The sequence below is a fragment of the Bison bison genome, unplaced genomic scaffold (assembly GCF_000754665.1).
Source record: "Bison bison bison isolate TAMUID 2011002044 unplaced genomic scaffold, Bison_UMD1.0 scf7180017864526, whole genome shotgun sequence".
NCBI lineage: Eukaryota > Metazoa > Chordata > Mammalia > Artiodactyla > Bovidae > Bison > Bison bison.
In genome coordinates this window covers 1,685,533-1,699,302 of record NW_011495077.1, presented here as the reverse complement: position 1 = coordinate 1,699,302, position 13,770 = coordinate 1,685,533, and the positions used below count along the sequence as shown (strand labels likewise).

Here is a 13,770-nt window from a genome sequence, read left to right as displayed (position 1 = left end):
TCCCCAGACCTCCCGCGCTGGCTGCCCAGGCCTAGCTTCCCGCAGCCCCAGCGCCCGGCCGGATCGAGAGGTTTCGGAGGCCGGGCGCGGGCGGCGGTCCAGTGTTGCGGCCACCGGCTGCCCACCTGCCCGCCTCAGCCCCCTTGGCCCCGCCTCGGGAGCTTCAGCTGCCCCTTGCTGTGCAGGTTTGCTCCGGAGGGTCAGCGGGTGGCGCTGCGGGGAGAAGGAGCTCTGGGAAAGTCAAGCCGGCCAGTCCTCGGTCTCCGGCCGCCGAGACCGCCCTCGCCCTTGGGAATCCTTGGCTACCCAGACGGAAGGAAAGTAGGCGCCGGAGAGCCCGCTTCGCATTTTGATTCATCTCGGGCCCTGTAAGGGTCACATCTTGTGAAAATACCTGTAAAATCAATTTAACGTTCAGTGCAGCGTGTAAAGACAGCTCTAAGAATTTAAAAGACGCCTGAGTCAGAACATTTAAATGCTTGGGTCCTTGTAGGAGCGTTTTAACACGTCTGAGTGCAAAGGGGGTAGAATCGAGCCTGATTGCCCCCACCGTTCACGCCCTGTAAGACTTTTAAAAGGGTAAAGAAAATCACCCTAAATACCCCAAGAGAGCAGTTCCCCTAGGGAGGGAAGAACAGCTGACTTTTTTGAAATTTGGGTTGGTCCTCATTTCCGTGAGCGAAGTTTGCGCCTGAAGAATTTATTTGCAGGCTTAGATCCTTGATAAACAGAATCGCTAAAACACTGAGCTTAACTAAGTAGTGCCTTTTGTTGACAAGTCGATTGTGTTATTAATTCTTAATGTCTCATCCAAGGCAGGAGTCGTTATCTCAGTTTTGCAGGTGGGAAAAAGTTTGGCACAAAAAAGCTTTTCCCTTAAATTCACACAGAGGCAACTAGGCTGAGCTGCAAATTAAGTCTTAAGTATTCCGACTCAGCTGCGTCCCCCTCTAGACCATGTTACAAAACAAATGAGTAGTTACTTTGATGTTACTCATAAAACCAGGAAGTAAACCAAATGTTCTGTGAACATGAAGTGTTAAATCCTAATAACCTATGTCTGTTCTGTTTTGGGAGGCTCAGCTGCTCTTTTAAGAGTTTGATACGTTACAGAGAGGGGGGTTGGAGCAAAAAAGAAAAACGGGGGGGCGGGTGGCGGGAATAATGTCAAGGGAAAAGTTTTGGCTCTAGAGTCTAAACTGTGCCCATCCTTACCTCCTCTTTGTGTAGCTGGCATTCTTTTCAGTGTACTCGGGGTTCTGACTAAACACTCAGGGCTGAGGGCTCACGTGTCCAGGCCTCAGCCACATGAACACACCTTTGCGTTCCTCTCCTGGCACTGACCTCCCTGTCAGTCTTCCTGTCTTGCTCTTTCCTCTGGGTGCTCTTTCCTAATGCTGTTATGTGAAAACCAGTTGTTTTCGTTCAAGTGTGGAATGATGTGTCACTCCTGAAGGATGTTTCTAGAGCTAATGATCAAAAGCTACCAACAGATCTCAGATGAAAGGACAAGTTAAAGAAGCACAAGTAACTCTTGTGGAATTTGATAGCTGAGTTATTTGGAGTAAAAAACAGACGGATTTCTCCCCCCTCCCCTTCCCCAGCTCACTCATAGCTAGAAAGCAGCGGCTCAGTTTTAACCTTAGACATAATAGTAGGGGGGTGGGGGGGGGGCATCCTTCTGTTTAGTGAATTGGAAAGTTTTCTTTCCCAAGGAGGCTTCTTTTCAGACAGGACCCAGGATGTGTGATATAGTACCTCCCTGTAAGAGGTGTTCCTCCTCCCCAGCTTGTAGACAACAGAAATTTGAACCCAAGGTAGTTGTCTCTCTGGGGCAGCCAAGCCAGTTTATATATCTTTTTGCTTTCTTTTACTCAGTTGAACAGATAAGAATCACCAGAAAAGCAGATGGCATCCGGCGATTTCTGCTCGCCTGGAGAAGGGATGGAAATGCTACAACAAGGTAAGGGCAGTCATTTGCAAGAGGTTTGAAGAATTATCCAGAGAGGTCTTTTTTTTTTTTAAGTAACTAATTAATTTCGGCTGTGCTGGATCCTCATTGCTGCACGTGGTCTTTCTCTAGTTGGGGTGCAAGGACTTCTCATTGCGGTGGCCTCTCTTGCTGCAGAACACAGGCTCTAGGGCATGCAGGCTTCAGTAGCTGTGGCCCATGGCTTAGTTGCCCTGTGGCATGTGGAATCTTCCCAGACCGGGGATTGAACCCATGGCCACTGCATTGGCAGGCAGATTGGTAACCATTGGATCACCAGGGAAGTCCCAAAATGGTGTTATCTAGGGTATTGTCTTCTATAATAAAAAGGGGAAATTCCTTGGTGGTTCAGTGGTTAGGACTTGGCACTTTCACTGCTGTGGCCTGTGTTCAACCCCTGGTTGGGGAAATAAGATGTCTTGAGGTGTGGCCAAAAAAATAAAAAGGATTTATAATGTTCACCAGTACGGTTTCTCTCACAGAAGCATAAGTTCCTAGGGAAACTAGAATCCTTGAAGATTCTTAAACACTCTCTTATTGAAAGACAGATTATACAAATGCCTGTTCAGTACCTGCTAGTGCAATAGACTGAAATTTCAAGATGTTCCCATGCTGTGTTGGCAAGCATATCCTGATGACATGGGTGGCCAGTGAACTTTTGAAAGCTGTATCTTGAATTTTCTCATATCTTACCCTCTAAAATCTCAGAATCCTTCCATATTTGAATTCTTTGCCTATTGCAGATGTTTTCTGTATCTTGAGTCCTTTGAAAACGTAAATCTTCTATATTTTAACCATTTCCATATTGATTTTTTAATGCCTTGGGAGAAAAAAAAGAGACTTTTAATTTTCTAAAAGGACTTTGGTATGATGGTCCAGAGAATTAAAATGTGTTTGGTATGTGAAAGTAAAATAGAAGACCCCAGCAGAAAGCATGTGGGAAAACAGATGGAAAAAAAAGCCCCTTGAGCATATGGAATCTGGCTATGATAAACTTAGACAACATATTAAAAAGTAGAGACATCACTTTGCTGACAAAGGTCCATCTAGTCAAAGCTATTAGTCAAGCTACTGGTTTGTCCAGTAGTCATGTATAGATGTGAGAGTTGGACCATAAAGAGGGCTGAGAGCCAAAGAATTGATGCTTTCAAATTGTGGTACTAGAGAAGACTCTTGAGAATCCCTTGGACTGCACGGAGATCAAAGCAGTCAATCCTAAAGGAAATCAACCCTGAATATTCACGGGAAGGACTGTTGCTGAAGCTCCAATACTTTGGCCATCTGATGTGAAGAGCCGACTCAAAGACCCTGATGCTGGGAAAGATTGAAGGCAAAGGGAGAAGGGGGTGGCAGAGAATGAGATGGTTAGATAGCATCACTGATTCAATAGACATGAATTTGAGAAAACTCTGGGAGATAGTGGAGGACAGAGGAGCCTGGCGTGTTGCAGTCCATGGGGTCATAAAGAGTCAGACATGACTTAGCAGCTGAACAACAACCTGGCTTCTTGCACTTTTTCTCATGCGTGTACTGTTCTGCATCCACATGGGGTACTCAGTCTATTTACAATAAGGAGAATTTAGTTAGTTAATTTTTTAATTTATTCTTAAGAATATACCCTCTCTCAGGCTTGCTTATGCAACCAGAGATCACATCCCAAGTTGGAACTGTACATGTGTTGTTTTTTTTCCGTCCCCCAAAACTCTAGTTATTATGTGTGAATGAGGCATTTTAGGTAGTGTGATGAGTCCTACCAAAGAGTCCCTTATTCTTGATTCTCTTTGTCTAATATTTTCCAACTGTATTTCCAGTTTCTAGGCTCTTAGCTTTTTTTAAGGCTTGTTCTCTAATTCTTGGTTAACGTCCTTGTATATAATATAAATGCTTGTTACTTTGAGAACTGCCTTTAGTTTATTTGTGGATTTTTAAATTTTTTACTTGTGCCACAAGGCTTGAGGGATCTTAGTTCCTTGACCAGGGATTGAACCCCAGGCCCTTGGCAGTGAAAGGATGAAGTTCTAACCATTGGACTGCCAGTGAATTCCCTATTTTTTAAAAAAAATTTTCATTTGATTTAGAAAACTTTCCTATCAAAAACCTAAGGGTTTTTTGGAAGTGAATATTAAGCTGAGAGTTATGCTCAATTATGGGGACTTCCCAGGTGGCTCAGTGGTAAAGAATCTGCCTGCCAATGCAGAAGCCTAGGGAGATGCTGCTTCGAACTCTGGGTTTGGAGAACCCCCTGGAGTAGGCAATGGCAGCCCACTCCAGTATTCTTGCTTGGGAAATTCCATGGACAGAGGAGCCTGGCGGGTTATAGTCCATGAGGTCGCAAAGAATCCTCATGACTGAGCATGAGTATGTCCACTGAACATGGACATGACTGAGCTACTGACCCTTACCTTCCCATATCTTATGCTCGATTATATAAATTGAATCCATACTACTGTCTTTGCTTTTTGGTCCCTATGGGGGACGTCTCATTAAGTGTGCAGCAAACAGCTTCCTCCTTGTAACCTGAGTGAAGAGGACCTGTTACAGAACCCACACTTCAGCCAACTACTGCTGAGTCTCTCACAACACGTGGACGAGAGTGGTTTAAGCCTCACGCTGGCAAAGGAGCAGGCTCAGGTAAGGGCACTGGGAGAAGGGCTGACTGGGAGGAAGAAAAAAATCATCTGAGAGAGAGGGGCTCCCACCTGGGATTTTTTCGGTTTTCCAGGCGTGGAAGGACGTTCGACTGCATAAGACAACATGGTTAAGGTCTGAGATTTTACAGAGAGTCATTCAAGAGCTACTTGTGGACTACTATGTGAAGACACAAGATGCAGATTTAACTTCTGAGGACAGAAAGGTGAGGCAGGAAGCAGGAAGTGAGCGCTGGGAGCAGCTGTAGGAATGACGGGGACAGCTGTGGCTTCCTTTGATTCTATGATATGGGGGAAATAGGAGTTTTGAGTAACGGGTATCAAGAAAGACAGGGACTGTAGTTATGGGGAAAGAGGTGAGTGTGTTGTCAGGGTTTTGAAAAGGAGATTGACAGGAGAAAGCACTGGCAGCTAGAAAGTTGCCAAAGGGGATGACATGTTTGAGGACTTTGAAGATATGTGAAGAGCTGCTCGTGAGGGTGGAGGACGTGGAATGGGGAAAGTTTTATAGTAAATTCTTTTTTGCTTTTTATTCTCTCTCCCAGTTTCACGAGACCCTTGAACAGCGGCTACTCGTGACCGAGCTGACACGGCTCTTAGGTCCCAGCCAGGAGAGGGAGGGGCCCCCACTGCTAGGGCTGGAGAAGGCGGACCTTCTGGAGCTCATGCCACCCTCAGAGGTCAGAGGCTGGGGGGACAGATGTTGGGACCAAAGAAGGGAAATGGCTTAAATTCTCCCATGTATTGAAACATTTCGTGGTTAAACTTTCTGTGAGAATGACACTTGTTCATGGTGGTAGAACTTAAGTAAATAAGAAAGAAAAACATTACAAGGAAGAAAGTAAGAGCTGAAATACTAAGTCTAGAAATAAATGCAGTATTAGTATATATAACTTGAAATATTGGGTTGGCCGAAAAGTTCATTTGGGTTTCTCCATGAGATGTTGCAGAAAAACCTGAACAAACTTTTTGGCTAACCGAATAAATGGTATTATACCTCCTGTGCATATATAGAATATAATCTGTTTTCACTCAATATATTTTGGACTTATTTTCAAGTATATGGTTATTTTTAAATATATATTACTTTTCAAATTACTCTAAACAAGATGATATCCTCTAAGGCACTCTTATTTTTTCTTTTTAATTGAAGTATAGTTGATTTATAATGTGTTAGTTTCAGGTGTGCAGAAAAGTGATTCAGTTAAGCCTTATATATCAATTCTTTCTCAGATTCTTTTCCTTTAAGGGTTATTATAAAATATTGGAGTTCCTTGGGCCATATGTAGGTCCTTGTTGGTAATGTATTTTATATATAGTAGTATGTATATGATAGTCCCAAGATCCTAATTTATTCCTCTCCCCTTCCTAAAGCACTCTCTGCACAGTATCCAGGCATATAGTTAGTGCTCGTGTCCTTATTGTATATCACCAGTTTTAATCACAGATGGATTTCATTGTATATATGTAGCACAATTTGCTCACCCTTATTGATGGATATTAATTTAAGGTTGTCTCCACATTTTTGCTAGTAGAAACACTATGATAGGAATGTACTAGTTCATATGTGTCTTTGTATGATTATTTCTCAAGTGTTAGTCCTTAAAGTGGGATCGCCGGGTCACAGGCCACACACATAGAACACACTGGTACATATTGGCAAACTGCAGAGAGGCGCTTCCAGTGCCCTAGGTCCCCACATTTTCATCAGCATGGGATCTTGACAGCCACTGTAGTCTTTGCTAACATTAATCTCCCTGGTGACTTGAAATTAAATCTCCCTGATGACTCTCGATGCATTTTCTTTCTTTCTTTCTTTTTTTTTTTAAATTTTATTTATTTATTTGACTGTGCCCATTCTTAGTTGAGGCATGCAAGATCTTTAGTTGCAGCATGTGGGATCCAGTTCCCTGACCAGGGATTGAACCCAGACCCCCTGCACTGGGAGCACGGAGTCTTAGCCACTGGACCACCAGGGAAGTCCCTCGATGCATTTTCTTTGGTTATCACTGAGATTGTTATCATCACGTATTCATTGACTGGATCTTCCAAGTTCCGGCTGTCTGTCTGCATCTCCCCCTTCTCTTCTGTGGCTGCAGGATTTTGTGTATATGAGAGCCCGGCTCCCACTGGAAGTGGAGGAGCAACTCAAGAAGAAATGCTTCACTGTGCTCTGCTACCACAATCCCAGTTCAGGTGCGTGCTGGCTGTGTCCTGTTCACGGCTGGCCTTCAGGGTTCCTGGGCTGCTCTTTTGAGAATAATGTGTTGAGTTTTAGATTTGGGACAGAAGCTGGGAAGCATTGGAAATGCTTACTTTTTTGTTCCCTTGCTGGTAGAATAAGAGTGAGGAATTTTGTGTGGATTCCCTTCGTTTGGCCAGTGCTGAGTGGCAGTGTCCTCTTGCCACACGGAAGGATGAGTTCTTCTTAAGAGAATCAGAATGAAATAGGGAGGAAGGTTCAGGCTAATAGGTGTCCACCTTGTCTTTGTTGTTAAGTTGCTAAGTCGTGTCTGACTCTTTGCAACCCCAAGGACTGTTGCCTACCTGTCCACTTCTCCTCTGTCCACTTCTGTCCACTTCTCAGGCAAGGATACTGGAGTGGGTTGCCATTTCCTTCTCCAGGGGACCTTCCCCACCCAGGGATGGAACCCACATCTCCTGCATTGGCAGACAGATTCTTTACCACTGAGCCACCAGGGAAGCCTCTTGTTTTGTCTTTATTTCTGTGATTTAAGAATCAAGGGTTAAAAAAAAAAAAAAAAAGAATCAAGGGCCACATCTGGAATTCAGAGTGAGAGTGAAAGTGAAGTCACTCAGTTGTTTGCGGCTCTTTGTGACCGCCAGGCTCCTCTGTCCATTGAGTTCTTCAGGCAAGAATACCCTTTTCCAGGGGATCTTCCTGACCCAAGGATTGAACCCCGGTCTCCTGCATTTCAGGCAGATGGAGAGAACTTAATTATGAGAACTGGGCTGTTTTTATCAGGCCATCAGAAGAAAACCTGTAAGGAAGACAGAATCTGTAGGGCTGGATGTAGGAGAGGGGTACTGAGACATGGCTTTCAAAAGGCAGGAGCAGTTAGGGTTTTCCCATCCAGCATTCTGTTTTTCTTTGCCCAGATTTGGACAGTGAAACCCTGAAAGCAGCAAAGGTGTGGAACCTCGCCGAGGTTCTGGCAGGTGAGAAGCAGCAGTGCCAGGCTGCCAAGAGCCAGCAGGAGGAGCGGATGGTGCTGCTGGAGAAGAAGAGTGCCACCTACTCCCAGGTCTGGCAGGGCAGTGGGGCAGCCTCCCTTCTCTTCTACCCTGACCCCAGGGGCCCCTCTAGGGAAGCCAGGGATTTTTTTTGGTCATGCCGAGTGGCATATGGATCTTCCTCAACCAGGCATCGAACCCGTGTCCTCTGCAGTAGGAGCACAGAGTCTTAATCACTGGACCGCCAGGGAATTCCTAAGGCCGGGATTTCTGATCTGCCTTCTTTTCTGCTGTCTTTTGTGGCTGCCCTCTTCCTCCTGCCTCCTGGGGGCTCAGGTGCTACTCCGCTGCCTGGCCTTGCTGCAGAGGCTTCTTCAGGAGCACCGGCTGAAGACTCAGTCTGAGCTGGACCGCATCAATGCCCAGTACCTGGAGATCAAGTGCAGCGCCATGATCCTTAAGCTGCGGTGAGCTGTGACCCCTGTGGATCTGAGAGACTCCGTCTCACACCCCACCCCTCCAACCCTCTCCCTCATCGCTTTCCTCCCTGCCGTGCCTGACACCCTGTGGGTATGCAGTAAATGTCACATAGCCCTGTTAGCCTTTGGATTAATCTAAAGCTGTCAGCATTCTTGGGTCTTTCATTTTAAAGCCTTCTGAAATAGGTGCTTTGCTGTGAGCTAAATTGCTCAGGAATTTGGAATGACTGCTTGTCACTGCTCAACCCATACGTTGCCCATGGTCAGGTCCTGTGTCCCATTCCTAAGTCTGCTGCTGTCCAGGATCCTCAGCTTGACCTTTCTTTCCTCCCCTGGTCAGGATGGAAGAGCTAAAGATTTTGTCTGACACTTACACCGCTGAGAAAGTGGAAGTTCATCGTCTCATTAGGTGAGAACTCCCAAAAGCCTGATACAGCTCTTCCACACACCCTGCACCCTCCAGACTCATTCATTTTTTTCCCTTCCCTTTTTTGTGTATTTTCTGAGGAGCCAGATCCTTATATTGTATCTCTTGTGCCTGGGTTCTTAGGGACCGTTTGGAGGGGGCCATTCGCCTACAAGAGCAGGACATGGAGAAGTCCCGACAGGTCCTGAACACCTATGAGGTTCTCGGGGAGGAGTTTGACAAACTGGTGAAAGAGTACACCCAACTCAAGCAGGCGACTGAGAACAAACGCTGGACCCTCCAGGAGTTCAACAAGGCCTGCCGCTGAGGGTGGGTGGGGCCAGGAGGCTTGGCTTCTGCAGAGGAACCATCTGCTTGTCTTCCTCCTGAAAGGACCACCTCCACCAGAGGCCACCTTCACTCAAGGGCGTGTGGGGACCCTTGTCCAAAACACTATAGTCCTTAAGGCACTCTTCTGGTTTTTCTTCCTTGTTTATAAGGACTGAGTCTCTTCTAGAAAATGTAACAGATTTGTATCATTTTATGTACAGTGATTTGTGTCAGCCCTGTATCCTATTTGATTATCTCCTAAATAAAGTGGTGATGTTGTACCTTAGGACTTTAGTCATTTTTGTTTGGACAAAGATAGAAAAAGAACATCAAAGTCTATGTGGATAAGGAGGGAGACTTGAGTGCATGCAGAGATGGCTCCCTAATGCTTACTGGAAGGGTGAGGGGTAAAAGGGCCAGCCTGGCATGTGGGGTTTTAGAGGCTTCATTCTTAGACAGCAGAAGTGGACTAAAACTGGGCTTGCTCTTGAAGAATTCGTTTCCAGACTAGTACTAGACGCTCAGATGGATAGGAAACTATTCTGTCACTATGGGTCTAAGTGGGGCAGGTATGATAAAGCTGCTGGGCACCCAGCTAGGTTACAGGAAGGGACACAAGGCATTTGTGTTCTCGCTTCCCTCTGATGTGGTTTGAGGGTTACTTCTTTCTCTGAGAGCAGAGGGTGGGAGAAGATTACCCTGAGGAACCAAGTTACCTGGTCTGTTTAGCTTAGAAAAAGGCAGGGCCCTGACTGGTGGGGACCACAGGGGACTTCCCTGGTGGTCCAGTGGTTAAGACTCCAATGCTTCCACTCTAAGGGGCGTGGGTTCAATCCCTGGTGGGGGAACCCACTTCAAAAAAAATCTGAACAGGAAATAAAGATGTCAGCTTTAAAAAAATGCTGAGGTTGGGGGTTGCTACAAGCAAAAGCCCAAGACCACCCTCATTTAGAAGGCCCTACTCAGCTTCTCAAACCACTTTCCAGGGAGACTGTCTCAAGATGCTCTTTTGCTAAGATCATATAATGATGGTTTTGGATTGATCATAGGTAAAATTAAGGTCTTTGACTCAGCTTTAAATTTTTCTGTACATTGTGCTTACTTCCATTTATCTGTAAGTGCTGGCCCACACAAAATGAACAAGCAATTAGGTTGTATGGTCAGGCCATTCAAGATAGCTGTTCTCTTGCTTTCTGTACCTCCCCTGCTTGACCAGTCCCTGCTTCACCGGCACCCGACTCATATGAACCTGCTTACCTCTTAGATCAGAAGGGCTCCGCCTGCTAGCTTATTAAAGAAAAACATCTGCCTTTCTAGGTTGTTAACCTGAGGGGCTGGGAGGGATGTGGCCCAGCTACTGGTTTCCCTGGTAACTGATGAGCCAGCCTGACTTAATTCCCCTTATAAATGGTAACCTCCTCCTCCCCCAAGTAGTGAGGACTGCTGTTATGTCCGGGCTGCCCTCTGCCATTGCAGGGGTGGGGGTGTTTCTCTGCCACCCTTGGCTGTGGATATGTAAAATTCCCTGTCCAAGAAGCCATTGATGTCTCTGTCACTGTCTCTGGGCTCTTTCTTTGGTTTCAAGGCTGGGCTACTATGAGGCTTGCAGGCCTGTGAGGTCAGCCCAGTATCGATTAATGTAAAAACTCTAAAACAGTCCACATCGCTTAGTTATATGTATAATTTTTAACCTGTTTCAGGGAAATGTTTTCAAACCTACAGAAAAGTTGAAAGAATATTATGGTAAGCACCAGGATACTCTTTCTTTTTCAATTTTTTAAACTTTTAAAATGTTTTTTTATTTTTTGGTTGCTCCACGTGGCATGTGGGATCTTAGTTCGAACCTGTGCCCCCTCCACTGGAAACACAGGGTCTTACCTGGACCACTAAGGAAGTTTCTGTCTTCAGTTTTTAAGTTATAGTTGATTTACAATGTTGTTAGTTTCAAATGTACAGCAAAAAGTGATCCAGCCTTCCTGTTCTATACAGTTGGTCCTTGTTTTTTATCTATTTTACACATATCTGTTAATCCCAAACTCCTAATTTATCCCCGCCGCCCTTTCCCTTTGATAACCATATGACTGTTTTCTACATCTTTGAGTCTCTGTTTTGTAAATAAGTTCATTTGGATCACTGTTTTAGATTTCACAAATAAGTGATATCATGATATTTGTCTTTCTCATTCCAACTTACTTCACTTAGCATGATAATCTCTAGGTCCATCCACGTTGTGACAAATGTCATTTTTCATTCATTTTTTTATGGCTGAGAAATATTTATATGTATATATATACGTCACATCTTTATTCATCTGTCGATAGACATTTACTTTGCTTCTACATGTTAGCTACTGTAAACAGAGTTCCTATGAACATTGGGGTACATGTATCTTTTCTTTTTTTTAATTTATTTGACTGCACTGGATCTTAGTTTCAGCCCTCGAATTCTTAGTTGCGGCACATGGGGTCTAGTTCCCTGACCAGGGATTGAACCCAGGCCCCCTGCATTGGGAGTGTGGAGTCTTAGCCACTGGACCACCAGGGAAGTCCCACATGTATCTTTTTTAATTAGAGTTTTCATCTTTTCCAGATATATGCACAGGAATGGGATTGATGGATCATATGGTAACTCTATTAGTTTTTAAAGGAATCTCCATGCTTGTCTCCACAGTGGCTGGTATCAATCTACGTTCCTACCAATAGCACAAGAAGCTTCCCTTTTCTCCACACCCTCTCCAGCATTTATTGTTCGTAGATTTTTTGATAGTGGCCATTCTGACCGTGTGAGATGATACCTCATTGTAGTTGTGGTTTGTATTTCTCTAATAATTAGCAATATTGAGCATCTTTTCATGGCACCAGGATACTCTTAACCTATATTCAACAATGACTAACGTTTTGCTTTTCTTTCTCTCTCTCCCTCTTTTGTCTCCTCCCTCCTCTCTTTTTATGGTGGTTTAGTTGCTAAGTTGTGTCAGACTTTTTGCAACCCCATGGATTGTAGCCCACCAGGCTCCTCTGTCCATGGGATTCTCCAGGCAAGAGTGCTGGAGTAGGTTGTGGGTTCCTTCTCCAGGGGATCTTCCCCACCCAGGGATTGAACCTGGGTCAACTGCATTTCAAGCAGGATTCTTTATCAACTGAGCCATCAGGGAAGCCCACTCTCTCTTTATAGAGTTATGTAGACTTTTTTTTTCCTGAACCATTTTATAATAAGTTGAAGACGTCCTGACATTTCATTCTGTAAACACTTAAGCAGCCAACTCCTAAAAATAAGGGGACTCCCTGTATAACTAATAAAATAGTGGTCCAGTGGTTGACACGCTGCACTTGCACTACAGGGGGCTTGGGTTCAATCCCTAGTTTGGGAATTAAGATCTTGAGCACTGCAGCCAAAAACTAGGGAAAAAAATCAATAATTTCATAATAGTTATTATTCAGGTCATATTCAGATTTCTCTAGTTTTTTTTCTTGGTCTAGGTTCTAATAAAGATTCATACATAACATTTGGATATTCAGTTCAGTTCAGGTGCTCAGTCGTGTCCAACTCTTTGAGACCCCATGAACTGCAGCACGCCAGGCCTCACTGTCCATCACTAACTCCCTGAGCCTATCCAAACTCATGTCCATTGAGTCAGTGATGCCATCCAACCATCTCATCCTCTGTCGGCCCCTTCTCCTCCTGCCTTCAATCTTTCCCAGCATCAGGGTCTTTTCAAACGAGTCAGCTCTTCTCATCAGGTGGCCAAAGTATTGGAGTTTCAGCTTCAACATCAGTCCTTCCAATGAACACCCAGGACTGATCTCCTTTAGGATGGACCGGTTGGATCTCCTTGCAGTCCAAGGGACTCTCAAGGGTCTTCTCCAATACCACAGTTCAAAAGCATCAATTCTTCTGTGCTCAGCTTTCTTTATAGTCCAACTCTCACATCCATACATGACCACTGGAAAAACCATAGCCTTGACTAGACGGACCTTTGTTGGCAAAGTAATGTTTCTGCTTTTTAATATGCTGTCTAGCTTGGTTATAACTTTCCTTCCAAGAAGTAAGCGTCTTTTAATTTCATGGTTGCAATCAACATCTGCAGTGATTTTGGAGCCCAGAAAAATAAAGTCTGACACAGTTTCCACTGTTTCCCCATCTATTTCCCATGAAGTGATGGGACCAGATGCCATGATCTTCGTTTTCTGAATGTTGAGCTTTAAGCCAACTTTTTCACTCTCCTCTTTCACTTTCATCAAGAGGCTTTTTAGTTCCTCTTCACTCTATGCTATAAGGGTGGTGTCATCTGCATATCTGAGGTTATTGATATTTCTCCTGGCAATCTTGATTCCAGCTTACGCTTCTTCCAGCCCAGCGTTTCTCATGACGCACTTTGCATGTAAGTTAAATACGCAGGGTGACAATATACAGTCTTGATGTACTCCTTTTCCTATTTGGAACCAGTTTGTTGTTCCATGTCCAGTTCTAACTGTTTGACCCGCATATAGGTTTCTCAGGAGGCAGGTCAGGTGGTCTGGTATTCACATCTCTTTCAGAATTTTCCACAGTTTATTGTGATCCACACAGTCAAAGGCTTTGGCATAGTCAATAAAGCAGAAATAGATGTTTTTCTGGAACTCTCTTGCTTTTTCCATGATCCAGTGGATGTTGGCAATTTGATCTCTGGTTCCTCTGCCTTTTCTAAAACCAGCTTGAACATCTGAAGTTCACGGTTCAAGT

General features: G+C 44.6%; 1 protein-coding gene across 4 annotated transcripts; it reads left to right on the top strand.

Moving 5' to 3' along the window:
- On the top strand, positions 1-9,334 carry HAUS4 (HAUS augmin-like complex, subunit 4). 4 transcript variants are annotated; one of them, XM_010831262.1, is made up of 10 exons: positions 1-368; positions 1,879-1,963; positions 4,479-4,621; positions 4,713-4,844; positions 5,184-5,318; positions 6,738-6,834; positions 7,759-7,904; positions 8,170-8,300; positions 8,653-8,721; positions 8,863-9,334. In XM_010831262.1, exons 2-10 carry the CDS (start codon positions 1,909-1,911, stop codon positions 9,044-9,046), a joined length of 1,092 nt encoding a protein of 363 aa, XP_010829564.1. In that variant the 5' UTR covers positions 1-368; positions 1,879-1,908; the 3' UTR covers positions 9,047-9,334. The 4 variants fall into 4 exon arrangements, with proteins under 4 accessions (XP_010829564.1, XP_010829565.1, XP_010829566.1 ...); XM_010831263.1 differs by having other exon boundaries at positions 11-185; XM_010831264.1 differs by having other exon boundaries at positions 11-321.
- Positions 9,335-13,770: the final 4,436 nt, after the last annotated feature.

Coding starts and splice junctions, on each gene's coding strand:
- HAUS4 (XM_010831262.1), top strand. CDS start 1,909: ATGGCATCCGGCGATTTCTGCTCGCCTGGAGAAGGGATGGAAATGCTA. Junction 4,845..5,183: donor TAACTTCTGAGGACAGAAAG/GTGAGGCAGGAA, acceptor TCTCTCTCCCAG/TTTCACGAGACCCTTGAACA. Junction 8,301..8,652: donor GCCATGATCCTTAAGCTGCG/GTGAGCTGTGAC, acceptor TCCCCTGGTCAG/GATGGAAGAGCTAAAGATTT.